At 34.9% G+C, this 21,962-nt stretch overlaps 1 protein-coding gene across 1 annotated transcript; it reads right to left on the bottom strand.

The window, feature by feature from the left end:
• Positions 1-76: 76 nt before the first annotated feature.
• LOC130746504 (linoleate 9S-lipoxygenase-like) lies at positions 77-5,531 on the bottom strand. The gene is made up of 9 exons (XM_057599146.1): positions 5,211-5,531; positions 3,637-3,929; positions 2,895-3,135; positions 2,422-2,742; positions 2,117-2,202; positions 1,889-1,996; positions 1,468-1,775; positions 1,111-1,374; positions 77-992 (listed from the first exon to the last, which is right to left on the bottom strand). Exons 1-9 carry the CDS (start codon positions 5,446-5,448, stop codon positions 239-241), a joined length of 2,613 nt encoding a protein of 870 aa, XP_057455129.1. The 5' UTR covers positions 5,449-5,531; the 3' UTR covers positions 77-238.
• Positions 5,532-21,962: the final 16,431 nt, after the last annotated feature.

Below are 21,962 nucleotides of genomic sequence, written 5' to 3'. Positions count from 1 at the left end.
ATCATTTCATCTATTATATTTTGAAGGATGAAGGACGAAGGTAGCATTTCATTTTGCAAGTCTAGCAGAGTACATATAGTAAAAACATAGAAGTAGTTCTTATTGATGTAATGCATCAAACATACATGGTAACCACACATAGGGAATTGAGGGGATTGGATACAAAGGGGAATGAGGGAATCATATTCCTTCTCATCTTTTTATTTAAAGCTGCAATGCAACACAACCATAAACCTTTTCAGATGGAGATACTGTTAGGAATGCCTCTGAAAGTCAATCCTTCCTCACTAGAAGGATAGAGCAGAGTGTAGGGCATCTTCACCGGCCCATACCGGTTCCTCAGGCTCTCATCACTGTTCCTCTGAATGAGCTTTTTCTCAATTTCAGCCAGCTTTGTTCCAAACTTCTTGAAGGCCTGTAATGCCTGTGTATCAGTAGTCCAAAGATCACCGCCGTCTCTCTCCCCAAGGTACAACTCATCAGAAGCATGCCTTGACAACACCTCTATAATAGTAAGGTCAGTCAGGGTCTCACTCTTTGCTGTGATGGTCCTCAAATAGGCCTTCTGAGGGTTCTTAGAGAGCTCATCAAACTCGGCATCTTTCGAAGGCATGTAACGCCTGCTAAGAGTTGGCCGGTTCAGGATATAGCCTCCATATGGATATTGTCCAAAATTCACAGCTGCGTGAAGGGCTGAAGAAATCCAAATGAGGGTGGAGCTGGCTTCAATCAACTCTGCACGATTCTGCATTTTAGGCCACCATGGCTTACTTTTCAAGTCACCATGACCGACCTGCACTAGTTCTGTCCAAAATGCTTGGAGCTCAGCATCTTGTACAATTTCAGCATCTGACTTGTAGTACAAATTGACATATTCTCCTACCCATGACTTGATAGCATCCCATATCTCTAGTCCATCAGCAGCATAAGGATAATCTTCAATCAGCAGGCGAATGCCATGCGGGGCAGAAGGATCCTCAACAGCCACTCCCCTGGATAACAAGCAAGGTATATCACATTAACATAACAAGTACTTTTGAAATCAAACTTTTTGTTTTCTCATAAAAGTTCTGCAAATGCAATGCATTTATATCTTGTAAGGGCTACTACCTCTTGAGTAGATCGGCAGGTAGTGCTTGCTCAGTGAAATTCCAGTCCTTGTAAGCAACAGCAGACATTTCCAAAGCATAGTTTCCCCACAAGAATGTTGATTCTATAATGCCCTCTGCATTAACCAGGACATTCCGTGCAAGCGCATTAATGTTCATTGTGTCACGGTAGTGGGGAAACAAAAGCTTGTAGATAGGGTGAACCACACTAAGATGCCTGTTTGTTGCTATGATGAATGGCTCGACAACAGCATGAGTGTTTAACCTGTCATATATACAAGTAAAGAGATTAATGAATAATTCATGGATAGATTGATAAATTAAGACTGAACATATAAATCTCATTCAACAAAATTACCAATGGCTGACAAGTTGATGATAGCAAGAGTCGTTCACGATAACGTAAGCCTTTGCAAGTAGCCAAATAGTACCATCAGCACCCTGGCCTGCCGGTGTGTAAACAGTGCTTTCAGGACCAGACTTATCATTACCACTGTCACTCAACTTACTTAGCTCAATGGCCAAAGGCTTCAAAGTTCCATCATTTTGAACAAAAATAATGGTTCTAGAAGCATAGGCCTTTGTGTCAGTGGCGTTAATTCGCCTCAAGTATGGAATGATTGGGTCATGGTGGTCTAGGATGTACAATTTGTTGCTTTGAAGAGCCTGTTCAACAAAACGTAATTTAGTCACTGTGATTCATCTCAATCAACATAAACCGAGTTTACAGAAAAGCAATAGTAGAATTCAAATTCCTCTAGTGTTCTTTGGTTGGTTACCTCTTCAACAGTGACCCCACCCATGTTTGGCTCTAAGTGTTCTTTGGTTATTGTACTGGTATGATCACCATAGACTTGGGTATCTAGCTTGCTCTTAGGTGGGAACTCCTGCATTAAATATAGCAAGCAATAAGGTTAATTAATTACCAATTACAAATTTAACATGAAAAATTGATATAAAAATACTTAGTTTTCTTTAATAGCTCAGCAGTAAACTATCAAGTTTACCTGAAGTCTTCTAATGATGTGAGGATTTACTCCAGCAATCATCTCCCTAGCAAATTCTTCATCAGTCATCCATGCAGACTTATTCACTGCTCAAGATAAGATTATTTCAAAAGATCAATGAGCTTTCCAAGTTATTTAATATAAACATTTCTAGGAGTGTATTTCCTAATAGCATATTCGGATCAACTTAATTTTTCCCAGAATCAATTCTGACTCGCAGAAACTACTCACATAAAATTCTCTCCATAATTGGTTTTGGCTTTAGAATCAATTATAGAAGATTTTCCAAACATGCTATAATATACCTTGAATCACTTTAGGTGGTGGGAACTTAAGGGCCTGTTCACCATCGGACCTGAAGAATTCCTTGAACAATGGAATAGGGCTAAGCTTGCTAAGTACATCAGTTGGCAGCTTAATCCCACCCTCATAGAGTGAAAGCACATCATCATAGGTATTAAACTCAGGGTTGTTGAATTGTAATGTAACTGCAGATCGAAGCGCAGGTATAACATTTTGAGTTGCAGATTTGAGTATGTAGGTAAGAAAGTCTGATGACTTCAAGTGACCAAATGCCTCATCCCTTGGAAGGTAAAAGAAGCTGCTGCGGCTCTCACTTTGGGGATCTGTCCAAAAACATGACAGTAAAAAAATATACTATTAGCAACACAGCAACATTTTTAGAAACATAACAGAGAAAATGTTACAAGTGACAAACATCTCATAATTTTACAAGTGACAGGTTAAACATCATCTTGCATAGAACAGAAAAGTTAACCTTTTTTAGCTGGTTTTCTGCCGGTTCTTCCCCTTCGAGGGTAAGGTAAATCGCTGTTCCCTCCAAGAACTGGACGTTTCAAACGAATGTTGGAGTCGGGATCGCCCAAATCATTGTAAACATCGTAGTCATAGACCCTGTCCCATTCCTTGCGCTCTCCTGTTCCATCTCCTCTTACAGTCTTCAGCTCTTGTTCTCTGTAGTACACTAGTGGAGCTGGTGTTTCACCCGGAAGGTATGTCTGCATTAACCAACATTTAAGTAAAAGTGAATTCATACTTTTATGATAAAGTGATTTTTGTTTAGTAATTTGATGAATTCAGTTATAAAACTAAAATCTCACAATTAATCATGTCCATAGCAGAAGCTAGAGAGTAGCTCCTGGATCTGAAATCAATTCTCTAAAACTCAAAACATAATATTTTTATCTAAGTTTGTTGAGTATGTGTTATGTAGAGTCATGGGTAATGTGAGGGATATTGTTGTAATCTAGAACGTTATTATCTCTATATAATGCTTGTAACATTGTAACCTTATTTCTTAACCTAATTAATAAGACGGAACTATACCTGCTCTATTGTCGCAGACGTGGACACATTTTACCGAACTGCGTGAACAAACCTATGTTTTTCTAATATTTATATTGGTTGATGTGTTAACAAAATTGATTTTGCTCGATCCAAATTGACTCTTAGCAAGTTTGTGGGAAATGGAATTGAAAACTGAATGGTTTAACTTTTACCTGGTTGGAAAAGAAAATGCGCTCAGTTTTGTAGTTTTTGTTATTGTAAACCCATGAGTTGCAGAGGAAGTCGATGTTTCCTTTGTTTGGAATGTCGTGAAGAGTGACGCTGATAAGCAAGAACTCACCACCTGAGAGAAAATTCTCAATATAAAAGGCTCCGGGAATACCCATCTCATCGAAGTTCCATTCGAAATGAATGTCATATGCAGTCTGGCCTGCTCCCAATTTTGGCAAGTTGGTAATCACACCTTCCACCCAGGTTTGCTTCCCCACTTTCCCTTTTCCACTTGCTACAAAAAAGAATCACAAGTTAAATTCTGAATTGTTGAACTTGATTTCCAGTTTCAGTGTGATAATCGGAACGATAAACTACAGCCCTGCAAGATTGATTTCTGAACCTCCATTTTCTCATCTTATATGTCATCGGCTCTTAATACTTCATTCGACGATTTAAATAGTATTTTGGCATTTATGGTAAAAGCAGAAAATAAAAAACTTTTTTTTTACAAGAAAATAAAAGATCTTGCTTTAGTTGACTAATTAGTGAACAAACTCCTTTTCAAACCGTTATTAAACGTCATTTTTGTGTCAGCCTTATAAATTATAATGGAAAAAGTGGATGAGTATTAATCAATACAAATTTTATATTTTAGGCACATATTTTCTTTAAACTCACTTCTACTTATTTATATATTTGTTTTTCCTATCAAATCACTCCCTATCTCTTTTAAGTATGTTTTTTATTGCCTTTTAAGAGCTCCTTCTTAAGAAAAATAGATATTTTTTCTTGACTCAAGTTGAAAAAAATACCCTTTTTTCATAAAATTACTATATAATTACTTTACGCAAAAATTAATTTTACTAACTCAATTTCAACTAGTCCAGTTTGTTAAAAAAAGTTTGTTTGAAATTTTAAACAAGTGATTTCACTTAGATAATAAATTAATTAGCTATTAATTTTTTTTAAATAATTTATGTTGTAATTATTATTTTATTGCTAAATTATTTTTCCAATTTCAACCCGACATAGTGTAAGTCAAAGTCTCCCTACAAATAAAGCTCCTGCATATCAAACTATCAACATAAAGAATAGTTAAGTATCACTTGATAGATTTTTCTCCAGAATAATCTTATCTTCATACTTCTAAGATGAGGTGGAGAAAGTGGAGGAGGAGAGAGATAGAAAAAAAAAGTATGAGAGAGAAAGTATGAGATATAATAGATGATAAGAAGAGAAATATAGAAAAAAAATGAGTGAAAATGAAGTGTATAAAAAATTAAATGTGTATATATTATTGTTGGTGTAAAGTTATAGTTTTGCAGTGCATCTAATTACACTTTGTCATGTTGGCTGAACTATCATATTTGCTTTTAATTTTAATTAATTAAAATAAAATATATTTTCTGAATTAGCAGAATTCAATTGGATATTTATGTGAACACATTCTTAACTCTTAAAACTATTGTTTTAAAAAATAATAATTTCTCAAAAGTAATTTTTTTTAAAGAAGTACAATTATTGTTTTGGAAACAAGGCTCTGAAATTAATTTCATTTTAAATAAGTACTAACCATCAGCAACAGTCGCACTGATGAGCTTCAGGGCCACAGAGCGGCCGGCGAGGGAAGTGGCGGCGTCAACAACAGTGCCAATGGCTTGACCGACGGCACCGAAGGCGCCAGTAATGGCACCACTAACAGTTTTAACCTTGGTGAGTTCATTGATGTCCAGCAAATTCTTGTGAATCACGACCACCGTTCCCTTCACCTTCTGGCCCCTGTTGATCAGACCTGTCACACCGGAAAACATCTTTGCTGCTTCTGCAAACAATGTCTTATGCAAATGAGAGAAAAGAGAAAAGCCTGTTTGGCTTGTGGTGAGCAGAAGTATAGGGAGTGCTGAGTATTTATAAGGCCACAAGAGATCGATTTCAGACTCATAATTACTATAGTTGAGATAATTATATTTTGGAATATGCTGGCACCATGTGCAAAACATGATCCTGTATAAAATAATATAATATACGATTTTGTCTCAAGCTTTTGTTAATTTCCAGTTTCCACTATTTGCATTGTCACACTCGTAAGTCCCCAATTACAAAGTTTCTTACGTGTCCTCTATTATTTACGTTTTTGTTTCCTCTTCTGTTTAAACACTAGTGATTAATTTGGCCCCATTACAATAATATGTACCGACCAAAGGAAATGAATTGAAATAAGAGCAATCTTTCATACTTCTATAAATAATTAAATATCCACTTCATTTTTACCTTAATTTATATCTATTTCAGCTTTTTCAATCGTCTGTCCATATGGATAGTAAAGTGGTAAGAGTTTTGTGACATTTGGGTTTGAAGGTTAGAGTCCAGGGTTCAATTTTCTGCGGCTGTAATTTATCTTTCCGATGTAAAAAAAAAGTTTTTAATCATATTGTTACTTTCAAAAAAAAATATCATGTGATTTACTTTCTCATTTTTTTTTTCGTACCTAGCTTTCTTTACTCCACTAAATATATGTAATGCGTAAATTATGTGTTTACAACATAATAATTAACGTAAAGAAAATGTTTAATAATACATATGGAGCGGACTAGCTTGCTAGGAAAGGAGCTCGCAGACCACCAACAGCCACCAAAGTGGTTGATATACCTTTTGTGGAACTGAAAGTGATCCTGTTAAAGGACTCTATCAGTTTCGTAGTGTGGCTTTCTTCTCTTGTTAGTTTTCTAAAAGAGAAAAAAAGTATTTAATTTGTTTTTATAAAAAGTTTGGATTTCAATTAAAATAAGCATTCTTTTTTAAGAAAATAAATTCCTTTCATTTTGTGCCTTCATTCTATAGATTTTTCTTACAAAATATTATAAGAAAAAATGAAGAAAAAAATGAAAGATATTAATATTTTTTTAGATATTTTGCACACAATTAACTTGCAAGAGGATATGGATCCTCTCTAGCAGATCCCTCTCCATCATCCCTCCAGCAAAATCTCATCCATTGATTTATATATTTAAGGGTTATGATTAACTTAAGGTGAGAGACCAACTTCTTATTTTATTCTTGTTGGAATAATGACACCAAGAAAATTATGGTTTTGATTCTTTTTCAGTTACCCTAATTTTAAACATATTAAATGGGGTTAAAAGGTCTTCTTTCAGTTTCATTTTTTAATTGATGTTGTAAAAGTTTTGTAACATAAACATTATGAAGCTTTAATTTGCTGTTACTCTATATGGGACGTATAGCTTGGCTATTGGGTATATAAGAAGAGGATTATAACCGTGGTTGAGAGGATATAGAAAAGATCTCACTTTCTCCTTTCTTTGTAATTTCTGAGCATTGTTGTAGAGACTCCAGCATGCTTAGGTTCTGAGTGCACAGTATCTTGCATGCGGCTGTGTTAACTTTGGGGAGCAAACCCGGCACTAGATTGCACCAGAGATCTGCCGGAATTTTGCTTTCAAGGCAGTGGTTCGTCCACGGCGCAGCTTTCCTTCCCTATTTTTCCAACAATTCTTTCATTCACCATTTTACACTGCTGGACCGTGCATCCGCTGGAAAGGATCCGGATCCCTTGCAAGAATATGCAATGGCTATAAAAATAGCGAAAAAGTCGCGACACCTAGTAACAAGACTAGTCATTGAATGAAGGGGCAAGAAAGCCGAAGAAGAGGAATTAGGCCTCTAGACTGATTTATGAACAGGCCTCTATACTGATTTGTAACACACACAACCAAATCATCAATACAAGCTACAAATTTCTTGTAGTTTTCATGTTTACTTTCGTTTATTTTCTTACTTTCCAACTTATTTATCTTTTCGTCCTTCACTTTAGATTTATGCATTTATCTTTAACTGTTTAAGTTTTTATTTATCCATTTTTCGCTCTTACCTTTAGTTACGTTCAACTATCTTAGTACTTGTAAAAGAGACTTTGACGCTCAAGTTAGTGTGTGAGAAAGGAGAGAATCCATGAGTCTTAGAAGAAATCAAGAAATGCTAAGAATGAATAGCATGTTAAGTAAATGAACGATAAATACTGTATTTATAAGGTCAGTATCTTTGATTAGTGTCTCTATAGGTCCTTAAGTGGAGCTTCTAAGTGCATGGTTGGCTTGGTATCGTCATGTTTTAATGTTTCATCTCAACCCTTTGCGAAGCCGCTCGGACACTATGCCAGTTGAACCAGGGTGTGGTCCGTTCCTGAATCAGGTCATCCAGGCCATCCTTACGATGTTTTCTTTAGAGCAAATCCTTGTGGGTCGGTTTGGACTTCGTCGGGCCTTATGGTTTATGAGTCATCCCAACACTTAGATAAGTGGTTAATGTGTTTTGGTTCACATCCAACTTTCTATTTCACCCAATTTCCTTAATTTTTTCTTTCTATCTCTTTTTTTTCGATTGTATCGAGGTACCGCTTAGTCGGTGGCCATGAGACTAATCTCTTTGAGGCTATGTGATAACATTTAGTGAGTAGGTCTTACTCAATAAATCATGTTCCATATACATCACTCATAGATTGAACTCTGAGCTAAATGCTTAAGGAGGTCGACTAGCTATTATTTCAATACAAAATACTAGGCTTTAGTTCTTTCAATGGCTTTTATGACAATGGATTGTCTAATTCACCTCATGGGGTAATTCACGCTTTGAACTAATGAGATTATTTATATAAATTAACTAAATAAATAACTTTTAAATTTACTTCTTTTAAATGTTATTGCTCTATCTAAAATGTGATTAAGTTACTTCATAACCAAATTAGATAACCTTTTATGAAAAATAAACATCCAAAACCAATTGGTTTCTAGTTTCTACCCCTAAAATTGTAAAAGCAAGAAATCAACTAGTGTACTCTGTTTGATAAAATTGTTAAGGCATTCATCAAGTCATTCTGACAGATTATATGCAAAGTGCCTCAAAACTAACGTGAATTCTGAAAACTTAATTGTAACATGCAATAATATCTAATAATATCTGGTCCTTATTAATAAATAAATAAATCTGGTCCTTCAATGTGGGCTTTGTGTATGTTTTTATTTTTGAACAATACTAGTGGCCTGTCAAGTTTAGTTGGGGCCTGTATTCAGTTAACTGGGATCTTCAAGAAAAAAAAAAAAGGAAACACGGAATAGCAGTGGACTCTGTGTGGTGGGTGTGAAAGGACAATAGCTGTGTTTAATTAGTCAGTTGAGGCATTGGTATCTTCGTTTTGCTAGGAAATATTTTATGACTGATTAAGGTAAACTTTATTCTAAGAGCTTAGCTCATGACACTTAGAGTGATGATTGTTTTATTTGTTTATACTCGAGACATGAGGCATGATAGGATAAAAGAGTTGGATAAGTGTAAAATATGATCAAAAAAAAGTTAATTAATGGCTTGTTTGGTACGCCGTATTAGGCATGATAGTATAAGCATATACAATACATTATGAACTTATTCATTGTTTGGTGCTCACATTGTATTGTATAGGCTTATACATCAATCATGTCTTATACATCAAAATGATGGATTATTTAATCCACCCTATAGATGATCGATAAGACATGATAAGGGTTTGATGTATAAACTACTTTAATATATTTAATCAACCGCAACAACCACCACTACCACCCCAACCACCACCGCAACCACAACCACAACCACTACCGCCACCACAACCACCGTCGTTGTCACCACCACCGTCATCGTCGCCACCACCACCACCCACACCATCACCATCGCCGCCACCACCGCTACCGCCACCACCCACACCACCGCCACCACCACCCCCACGATGCTCCACCATTGCCATCATTCTTGATACCGTCATCGTTATCGCCACTACTGTCACTGCCACCGTCGTCGCCGCAACCACAACTGTCATCGTCGTTGCTGCCACCACCACCACACTCAACCACTGCCACCATCGTTGATACCGTCATCGTTATCGCCACTACCACTACCGCCACCACCACAGCTGCCTCCACCACCACTGTTGCCACCACCCACCACCACAATCTCCACTACCACCTCTACTACCGTCACCGCCGCCGCCACTAACCTTCACCACCAACACTATCTCCACCACCAATGCCACTGCCGCCACCACCCTCACCACCATCATTGCCACCACCCACCACCACCACCGCAATCGCTGCTACCGCTACTACTACCATCACCACCACCGTCACCAGCCTTCACCACCATTGTCACCGCCACCCTCCACCACTGCCACCATCGCCGCTACCGCCACTACTACTGCCACCGCTGCCACCATCCATCACCACTGCCACCATTATCACCTTTCAATATCACTTAGGGATGGCAATGGATCTCGGACCCATAGGGTACCCGCAAAAAATACCCACTATGGGTATGGTAAAAACCCGTTAGATGGGTATGGCGTTGGGTATGGGTAATTACCCGCAAAAAGTAGTGGGTATGAGTGCGGGTATGGGCATTATACTACCCAACCCACCTCATACCTACACACATATATTATTATTATTATTATTATTATTATTATTATTATTATTATTATTATTATTATTATTATTATTATTATTATTATTATTATTTGGTAATATATTAAGTAATTAAGTTATTAACAAATTAACTTAAGCTATAACTTTCAAACTTACTCTTTTTTTTAAAAAAAAAATAGCTGAGTATTTAAGGTATTTATAACTATTGCTAATTTACTCTCACTTATTTTTAAAATTAGTAAGTTAAATTACCTACAATTTTAAGACTATATTATAAATTATAAATTTAAAGTTATACCTTTCTCGCTTATTCCTTCTAAAAAAATATGCTTAGTTGAATGATTTTACTTGTTAAGTTTTTAGATAATCTTTTGTATTTTTAATTAGTGTTTTTTATTTAAAAAGTTAGTTGTATTTTTGTTTTCGATTAACAAAAATAGTGAAAAATTATATTTTGGTTAGCTAAATTGTGGGTAGTGGGCACGGGTACGGGCATATAAGTACCCAGAAGGTACGGGTACGGGTATTCAAATTGATACCCACGCGGGTATGGGGACGGGTACGGGTAATTTTTGAAAACGCGGGTATGGGGATGGGTACTATAGTACCCTACCCAAACCCTACCCATTGTCATCCCTAATACCACTGCTACCACACCACCATTGTCGCCACCAAATTATACAGTGCATGATCAAACGTTGTATATTATTAAAATTTTATCAGGCCTAATACCGAACATGGAAATCCCAATGTACACATTAGCGGCAAAATTACTAGCGAACGTGCAACAAACTAAGAGAAAAGAAATAAGAAAAATGACAAGCGTCTTTATCAATAGATGCCAAGAACGAAACTGGATGTGATATGACCTCCACACGTTATATAGAATCAAGTTATATGTCTCAACAATGACATCATGAAACCCCAACTCCAAGGAGAGTTGCGACGCCCATCACAAAGCCAAAGATTCAGTCAATGCGACATCGTTGGAACCATAACAGATATGACAAGCATATGCAAGAACAAAATCTCATTGATTCCTGAGCGACAAGGCTAGCACCAACTCGATTATTTATTGGATGGGAATTGTCTACATTCACCTTCACAGCCCCATAGGAGAAGGGACCAAACGCCCCTACCTACACCATAAATGTCAGCATGGCCATTAATGGTCGCAATACCTGCAAAAATTGACGCGAGCATAGAGGGAACAATACAAACAGAGGAAGTCAACCGCAGAGTTTGTTCCACCAAAAGGTTGCAACCCTAAAACAAACTTGTTCCTACAGCTCCCTATAACTCCCCACATGGAAAACACATTATCCATGACCCAATCATCATTCATACACATATGGTACAACAAGCATTGCTTCAAACAAAAGTTCACCAAATGTGTGAATGTAAAGAAAGTGACAATTGATCGAGAGGCAAATCAGAAAGGATCCTCTATTGAGCAAACAACATTGCAACAGTTGAACCCATTACCTCTTAGTCATTCTACAAACGAACAACCACTAGGACACAACACAATTAATGAATATTTTCCATCGTGTTTTATATATACATATTAGTTTCTTCAAAAGTATGGAGGAGTCAAGGCTCCCACTTGTCACCACCAAAGTCCGCCACTGCTAACATAAATCAGCTTTGTATTTAAATTATAAAACTCAAGTTAAAATATAGAAAAGGGAAAGATACTGCTTATAATTTTATAAGATAGTGCTTAAAAAAATTCCTTTAAATTAATTTTACATTCTATTTTTATTATGGATATTTTCTCTCACCTTTCTTTTCTCTAACCTTTCTCTCCAACCGAATAATAAAAAATTATCTCACTTTAATTTCTCTTCCTTTTCTTTCTTTTTCTTTCCTCTCAGTTTCTCTTCCAACCAAACATATCAAAACAAAAGAATAGTACTCTTTCGACTTACCATATCCAATTATCCATTAGTGCAGTTCGGAGATAAAAGAAGGGTTGACGTTAATAATTTATTTCGCTGTATTAAACAAAACAAAAAATGTATATGTAACCAGGAAGATTCCAAAATAAGAAAATTTATATTAAAAAATGGGGGAACGTGGTACGCGAGGGGAATATAATAATGTTTAAAGACCATATTATTGTAAGGATAGCACGAGTAAGGCGTGGTGGAGCAGAAAGAGTCACAATCACAACACGTAATGTCAGATAAGGATTGTTGCAAGAGTGGATGGGCACTCCCACCCGATGTACTACTCTTTAACCATATTTTTATGACTACCATTTAATACATGATAAGGTAAAAGAAATTAAACTGAGGGTGTGTAATGTAAACAAAAAAATTGAGGGTGTGTAAAAATAAAAAGTGGTATTACCTCCCCTCCTATTTATAAGAACTAAAGAGAATAAAATTTTTGGTCATTCCTATTTATAAGAACTAAAGAGAAGATTTTCTTTTGTCATTTTTATAAAATTTAAATGAAAGTTTTTGTTATATTAATTTTTTTCCAATGATGGCCTTATTAATTGTAACTAATAATTAGTAAAATGTGTTTCATTAATTATTTTTTCTCCTTCCTACTCTCCAACACTAATAATAAAAGGTAGTTTTGGAAGTTTATTTTAATTCAAAACAAATTTAATGTAATTTAACTAGTTCTATATATTTTTATCTATTTCTCTCTTTTCTATTAATCAAATTATCTATCATATCTTTAGTCCCCGAGGATTAGCTCAAGTGGTAAGAGCTAGGGGACATAAGAGTGGGGAGGGGAAGGTCCATCGTTCGAATTCGGAAAGAGAACTTTGAACAGATTTTATAACTTACTAACAACTAATCACTAACATTTGTCTATAAAAAAATATATATATCATATCTTTATTTTATTTTTCTTTTCTTCTTCCTCTACTTCTTTCCATATCATTTAAGAGGTGTGAATAAAAAATTATTCTATTTAGTGGTCCATATGGCAAACCCAAACGTTCAACAGACAAAAATAGCATGTAACCACAATTATTTAGTCCAGTCCAGTGTTTAAATAGACGTGGTCACATCATTTTCTTTATTCCATCAAGATAAGATATCGTGTTTTTTTAAAGATATATCGTTTTCTATGCTGAATTGATGATAGTTGGTGACTTGGTGTTGAACATCTCTATTTAAAAATTGCAGAACGCTAACCACGAGGAGTACTAGTGGGCCAATGGCTAACCAATATTTAACTTTTTCTTCATAAATATAGGATCTCTCATATATTTCATTTTTATAATTTAAAGGAAAAGATAAATACCGTAAAAAAGGACAAAAATATAAATTGATGATTTGTAAGAAAATATGAAAATAAGAGGAAGAAAAATAAAATGTATTATTTCAAAATGTGAAAATATTTTCTTATTTTTTTAATTTTGTAAGAGCAACGATACACAAACACTAAAATAGTGCAAATTATTATTAAGCACATCACTTTTATGATGATTTTTTATTGTTAGTACGTTTTGTGACTGTTAAAAACCGTCACAAAAACGGCTATATGGTAATAATTTACACTGTTTGCATCTTCACCATTTTTTTTTCTAAAGTAAAATGGAAAATGAAAGAAAAAAATAATTAAGGTAATTGCTTTCTTAATATCATAAAATCAGAAACATTTTAGATCAATTCTTTATTAAGATTTGGTTATTATTGTGTTATCCTTGGATTCTTTTAAATTTTTATTGTTAGTTGTAGTGGAATATATTTTTAGCTGATTTTTATTTTAAATTTTTTCATCTATCTTGTATATATGCATCTTTGTGTCCACCCTCCATAGATAAAAGACACGCAGAGGGAAGTTTAATTTGTCCATTCATATATAATTGGAGGATAGTTGAAAAGCTGTGTCCCGGTATGTACACTGCTTATCTTTTTGCCTTAGACGTCACATCATATCGATACATGACGGAGTCAGTTAGCTACATAATCATTAAATCATATCACATCACTGGCGCATCATTTTCCCCACATCACATGCATGCCATTTTTTAAACGTCCATCTGTAACCATGTAATTGGACCACCGGTAAAGAATGGAATATCCAAAGGATATACTTCTACGCGTCAGTTTGGTGGTCAGAATACGATAAGAATATAATAATATAAATAATTATATAATTAAAATATATGATAATAAGAGCATAGTATACTTTCTTATCACGCGCTTGAGATGAACATGATATTGATAACATATGATACAAACAATGAAAATGTATTAAATTTTTCCTAGAATTAAAAAATTCATAATATTTTTTAAAATTTAATTTTTCTAAATAGTTTTTTTTTCTAAATATCCTGATAATTTTTATGATTGAACATTATAGAATAATGTACAATATAATGTTATCATATCCTGCTGGTGAAACAAACAACATATTACAGCAGGATATGATCTGCTTATCCTATCCATGAAACGGGCCCTATAGATACTAATTTTCACACCTATTACCTTCAATTTTCACACATATTACTTCCAATTTTCACCTATCACAATTTTCACTAATTATTTAACCAGTAACTATTATTCCCTCTTTAATTTGCATCACCTTTAAATAGATGTGTTTTAGCCAAATTTTATATCAATAAGTGAGCTCTTAAACTGTACACCCTCTGGTCATATATATAAGCAAAAAATTATTTTAGATTCATTCATTTAATGAATGTATCTAGATATTATTAATGACTAGATATATTTATTAAATTAATGAACCTAAAATGTTTTTTTTTTGCTTATATATGTGGCCGAATGATGTATGTATTATCTTATTTTGGAATTGAGGGAGTAATGACAAGATCTTTTTACATTGATCGGATATATAGGAAAACATAAAATATAATATTTTTTAGTTAATTTTCAAATCAATCCTTTAAAACTATTTGATATCAATGTTTGTACGATATATTTGATATGCATTTTGAACGTAAGATACAACATTCAAAACTTTTTTTTATTTTGTAATCTAAAAAATTACCATAATCATTCTAAAAAAGACTTAGTCGACATACATTCTAATAGTAGAAAAGTCACAATTGACTTTTATTAATTATTATGGTGTCTTGAATAAACATCGAATGTCAAATTAATACAGTAGTTATTTTTGAAAAAAGTCACAATTGGCTTTTATTAATATTCTAGTGTCACTAATAACGATTAAATACAATAACATTAATTATTTTTAAAATATGAAATTATTTAATATTTAAATTACCGAAAAATCAGAAGTTATAATTTTGGCATCATCTATCTACTAATTATAGTGTGGAAAATGAAACTTATGAAGAAAGACATAGAATGGGGTGATGACACTTAGCCGCTTAGGGATGGAAATAAGTCAGGCAGCCCAACAAGGGCTTGTGGCTTTGCTTGTTTGAGGCTTGTCTGGCTTGGCTCGTTTATTAAAAAGGTTGGGCTTAGACCTTTTAAAAGACTTAATTAACTAAAAAGGATAGGCACTAGCTATAATAAAAACATATTTGGCATGATAGGCCGACTTGTTTACCTATTATTATTATTAATAATATTATAAATGAATATAATATAATAATATATTTTGATTTTTTTTAAACGAATCTTTATTTACCTTTTCATAAAACATGAAAATCCTAAGTCCCTAACTTAGATCACAAACGTTTCAGACTTATACAAGTTTTTTCTTTGAAAAGAAACTATAATTATATATAAAAAAAGCCTATTAGCCCACCGGCCTATTGGTCTTCCTTATATGAAAGTATTTGTTAAATAGATTTTTAAGTAGACTTGTAGGTCATGCATATCAGGCCTTATAAAAGGCCAGACTATGCCTTAAAATTCAGCTTGTGATGACAAGTCATAGGCTAGACTTAGGCCACGAAAACATAATGCAAGTCAGGCTTGGACCACACAAAACTTAGCTTGTCTTGACCTATTTCCACCCATAGTAACAATTGTTGGAGTTATCCCTTTTTAATTTTGAAAATAGTATATAGTATAGAATAAAATGTGCCAGCAGTCCGTCACCCAAGAAATTTCACAGATGGGGTGATCAATTATATGGTTAATTTTTAATTCTATTTTAAAAATCAAGATCCATATCGCATTTATTAAAGCTGGTAGGTATTATAAATCATTATCCCATTTGATCTGACCAATTATATAACTTTTTTTATAGTTTCTGAACATAAATAAATTTTTATTTCAACTTGTATAGTAGGGGTGTCCACCGGACGGGTTCGGGCGGGTTCGGACCGATATTGTCGGTTTTGGTCGGTTTAAACCACCAAACATAGAGAACCGCCACCGTCCGGCGAGTATGATCGGTTTTTTCGGGTTCGGTCTTGTCGGGTTTCGGATGTATTCGTTCGGTCAATCGGGTTGAGAAGAAAAAGAAAAACAACAATTATAGAAAAGAGGGCACAGAGAAGTAAACATGATTTTTTCATCAATATTTCACATTTCAATACAATAGAAGCAAAATAAACCCAAAAACACAACAAATCGAAGAGGAACCTCAACGGGAAAATCGCACGTAAGGGTTCACACTAGCAGATCAAGAACCTTTGACCTTGCTGTGAGCTTCACCTTTCTGTAGAGGAAAAATGGACACCTTGATGAGAGAGATCTGAGCGCCACTGTAGATGGAGGGGTCGCAGAACTCCAGATCTAGTCTCGTGGGTTGTATTGTGACGAGAAGAAGAGAAGATCAGTGGTGGCTACCTTAACAGTGGGGAGAAGAGAAGAGAACAAAATAGCTAAGAGGTTATCTATGAGAGAGGAAGAGAAGAGACATGGCGGCGACGGTGGTGGTGGAGTGGGGTAGTGTGGCGGCGGCTAGGGTTCGCTCATGGTGGGAAGGGCAGAGTGATGGAGAGTGGCGGCTAGGGTTGGCTGAAGATGGGAAGAGAAGAGTGATGGAGAGAGTAATGCTCGTGAGTGGTGAGGTTTATTTGTTTTAAATGGGCTTGTTTTTTTTTCCATAACTTTCTCTTTCTTTCTCACTCAAACGGGCTGGGCTGTAGTTTTTTTTTTTAAACTACTTCGGTCGGTTCGGTCGGTTAGCAGCCCAAACCGAAACCGATCGAAATAAACCATAAAAAATCGAAAAGGCTCACCCGTTTAACCCGTGGACAACCCGAACCGACCCACTGGAGCAAAAAGGCCTTCGGGCCGGTCGGTTTGGGCCGGTTTAGTTTTTATTGGACAGCCCTATTGTATAGGGTTATATTATGGGCAAAACTCCAAATTCTTTGTTCTTCACTTCGCATAAAAAAAATACTCATTTCATCTCATCATATACACCCAAAATATTTATTATAGGAGCTAATCACATGCAATAATTTATATTATTTTTTGAAGAAATCAAAATTAATAAGAGGTAAATGACATTGAAAATGGAATATAATAATTTCAATTTTAATGAAAATGTCGACCAAGAGAGTTATATCCACTTTGTTTCATGATCACAATAAGATCAACCTAGCGTGTTATGAGGGATGGGGATAACAATGCTAAATTTTAGTGATTATTGGTAGCCACTACAAAAACAAGAGATTTAGCAGCGATTATTTTTGCATTTAAGCTACAGTTATAACCGCCGCTAAAAATGCTTAGCGTCTGTATCTCCATAACAGGAGCAGACTAGCCATGTTTTTTTTCCGCTACGACCCTCTAGACAATTTGGTGGCTCAGGAATGAGAGTACGTCTTCAATCGACTCCAACCTAGTGTTCAGAGAATTCATGGCTTATTAAATTCTCTTGAAATGGAGATCCAATGTATTCTGTCAACCAGTGTTTCTTTGGCATTGGGGAGCAAGTTCAACATTTTCGACGGAGGCCACCAGACAGGGGATGGATGGACCAAGTTCAACATCGATGGAGCTGTGTCGGAGGAACTTCATGTGAGTTGCGCGGAGCGGTACGTGCTGAGGGACTCTTATGGCTAGTGGGTTCGACTTTTGAGGGTATTGAAAGAACATGCATGGGCAATCTTGCTCATGACAATGTTTTTTCTAGTTGAGTTTATTGTAATTCACACAGTTGTGGAGATTGTGTTTGGCTTGGATATTCCTCGGTTTATTATAGAGCGCAATACCCTTGATGTCATACGTCGCTCTCGGCATTTGATGTTACCTCTCATTCGTTTGGAGAATTTGGCTTTTTAATTAGTTGCAGGAAGAGCATGGGGCAATGGAGTTTCATCATGTTCATAGAGATGAAAATTACATTGCCGACTACTTGGCTCACATAGAGTGTCATTTTTCTTTCGATGCTCATCTGACGGATTCTCCATTTTGATAGTATCACAGATTGTGTTCTCTTAATATGGTAGAGACTGTATTTTCTTGTGCTAAGGCCCTCCATGTAACTATTTTTTTAATAAAAATAAAAATATGAATATCGTTCTTTAATACCTTTAAACAGAATCATCTCTTAATAAAGCAAGCAATACCAAACAAGAGGCTCAGTTTTGTTAGAAGTCCCACATTGCCTAGAGATAAGGCCAATCAAGTGTTTATAAGGGTTGTGCAAACCTCAACTCTTGAGCTAGCTTTTGTGGTTGAGTATAGGCCTCCCAATTTCTAATATGGCCTCCCAATTTCTAATATGGTATCAGAGTCTATCCTAGATCCATTTGTTGTGTGGAGACCTCCCATATTTGGGCCACCCGTTGTTGTTCCCACGTTCCAGTCTGTTCAATCCTGGACGTGAGGGGGTGTGTTAGAAGTCCCACATTGCCTAGAGATAAGGCCAATCAAGTGTTTATAAGGGTTGTGCAAACCTCAACTCTTGAGCTAGCTTTTGTGGTTGAGTATAGGCCTCCCAATTTCTAATAAGTTTTAAAAATAATATATTACAAAAAAGAGCACACAATAATATAATCGTTGTCGTTTTCGTCATTAATGAAGGATGAATGATGATCCGAAAATGTTTGATCAGTAATAAATAATAAGGTAATTGTCAATATTGAATGGGCCATGGACTAAGAAGACCAGTTAAGAGCAACAAATCCAGAAAGGTGCTTGCTAGGATACCTCAACACTTAGTTGAGATATAATACAAGACGTGAGGTGGACCAATACCATTTAAGTGGGTGTTTCTTCTTTTTACCATATATGTTTTAAAATGAATAAAAATTTTAAATATTCTATCAAATGTCGATTTCCTATTGGTACACATCAAATCGCGTCAGTCATGTACCATACAATGAAGGTATGGTAGAATTCACCTCCAGAAAAGATCGACACATATGTCCAACCCACGCCATCATTGATCGGGTTGGTTTTGCATTCATGTTCAAATGGAAAATAGAATGAGTGATATATGTTAGGGAAAATAAAAGGGAAAGAAAGTGAGTGAAAAATTACATTTAACATTTTGGTGTTAGAACTTGTTTGGTTTTGTGATTTATAATTAGTATGGTAACTAAAGCTAAGGGATTTAATTTATATGTATTGAGTATTGACGGTGTTGTAGACATTCAATTATAGGAAGGTATGTGAGAAAAAGTGCTTAGCACCAAACATAAGTAGGGGTACGGAATGGCCTGTAATCTTTTTTTCAAGTTTGTTTATTACGGGTATGTTTGGAATGTAGAAGAAAAGGAAGAAAAAAAATGAAGAGAAAGAAATAGAAAAGTAGTAAAAAAAATAGAAAACAAAATGATTTTACTTGTTTGATTGGAGTGATATTGAAAAGAAATATAACTGAAAAGAAAAGGATATGTTTATAAAACTCCTTTGTTAATTAAAATGTAAATATAATAAAAATTCAAAATATACATTATTGTATTTTATTAACATTTAGTAATATTTTTTTACTATCTCTCTAAATTGTATGAAGTTAGGGGTATTATAATAAAATATCATAAATAACCCCCTCACTCATTTTCTGGCCCTCGTTGGGGGTGGAAAAAGTTTATGTGGGTCCTATTACAATTATTATTATTTCCTCACATTTTTTTTCTCAAGCAAATTAAAGGGATTTTTTTTTGAAAGATCGTTTTCTCTTCTATTCATTTCCTTGGCCTTGCAAACATTAATGCGACAAGTGTCCTGAGATGGGCAATATAGAAAAAAATGGACTAATAAGGTATAGCACAACTGGTAGATAGTTGAACTCCTTAACCATCTAGTCCTGGATTTGATTCCTGTGCGATGCATATGGAGAAATATTTATTATGAAAGACCTACCTACTTATTGTGATCTCAAAGTCTCGAAAGATTAGTTTCATAACTACAAGATGGGATATTTAAAAAAAAAAAAAAAAAAGAGAGAAACCTGTACCTGATGTCTATAATAATCATTAAAACTATAGGGCCATGCATGTGCCCTTATCCGAAAGACGATTGAAGAGTTTTAAAAGCTGCCAGTCATATGTGGACATGAAATAAATACTAACTACATGAGGTTGGGGTTCTGCATGAGAATAAAAAAGCAAGTTTATTGTAAAATATCGAAAATGCCATAAAAATCTTTGCATAATTTGGCACGTGACGATTTGAATATCTTTATCATGATATTATATTAAAATTATAATAATATATGAATGAATCAGCTGACGTGGACATGTTCATTTGTTTTTTGGTAATGTTGTCCTTCACGACAATAGAAAATGTCGTTTGAATACATGCACTTTCAATTTTCACCCTCTTTAAGTACACATTGCATAAGATTCGTTTTTTTATAGGAGTTTTATAGATATGGATAACTTTATACTGAAATCTAATTATCGTATGTTATGTAGGAAGAAGTAGAACAGCCACATTTGTTTTAAATTTTAATTAAAAATATTATTTGCTGGAGTTCAATAAAATAATTAACTGTGTAAATAAAGTTTACACTGACGGTGCATAGAACCTTAATCCTTTTAATAATTGTTATCTCACATTGGTTATATAAGAAGGATTCAAGATGCGTACTAGTCAGTAAACTCTATTTATATAATCATTTAATTGAATTGCGTCACATCAAAACATATTTTTTACTTTAATTAGGGTTAAAAAGAAAGTTATTATTCTTTATATATGACATATTATGATTAGTTGTAAATGTAAAACTATTTCATAGCATAAATGTATATCAATTAAGCTCATAAAAAGAACGTGAATCACATGAGATATTGCAATTATATGGATAGTTTTTCTTTTTGTTACAAGAGGAAGGTACAATTATATGGAGAGTTTAATTATTATGTACTGTGGTAGCATTACGCAGCCACCTAATAATAATTCTATGTTATAATGATTCTCTGTGGATTTTAGTTGCTCATGTTTATTACCGCGACATTCCTCCTACAGTTGTTCACTGAGTTCGATGGCAATCCTCTAGACAGGGGTTTGTGACTCTCAATACTGATGGTAGCTTTGTCTGTAATCTGGGTCCAGCTGGATTAGGTGGTGTTGTATGGTGCGACGACGGTAATCGGATATTTGGATTTAATGGACACATTGAGATTTCAGATAGTATCTGTGCGGAGTTGTTTGCCATTCGCAGTGGTCTCTCTCTTTATTGGGATCGAGGTTTCAGGCAGATAGAGTTATTCACAAATTCTATGCTTGCCTTGGGTTTGTTGTTGCAAGATCATCCTCCATACTATCAGGACGCTTGCATCTTATTAGCCAGATAAAATGTTACTTCTGTAAGAATTGGATCGTCCATTGTCATCATCTGCTATGAATTTATTTTCATTCAGTTTCAATTAGTGGGTAGGTTTTGTAATTTCTCCTTGGAGGTATTGTTATGGCCTTCTAAAATATGTACTCTTTTTCCTTTTCCAGGTTTTTCCCAAGGGGGTTTTCCTGGGAAGGTTTTAATGATGCATATTTTATTATGCTGTGCTTTCAAGGAGGAGGGGGTTATATTCCTGACAT

Source organism: Lotus japonicus, chromosome 3, assembly GCF_012489685.1.
Source record: "Lotus japonicus ecotype B-129 chromosome 3, LjGifu_v1.2".
In the NCBI taxonomy this organism is placed as follows: Eukaryota; Viridiplantae; Streptophyta; class Magnoliopsida; order Fabales; family Fabaceae; genus Lotus; species Lotus japonicus.
Note: the sequence above shows the minus strand (reverse complement) of the source record. Positions and strands in the feature narration are given on the sequence as shown.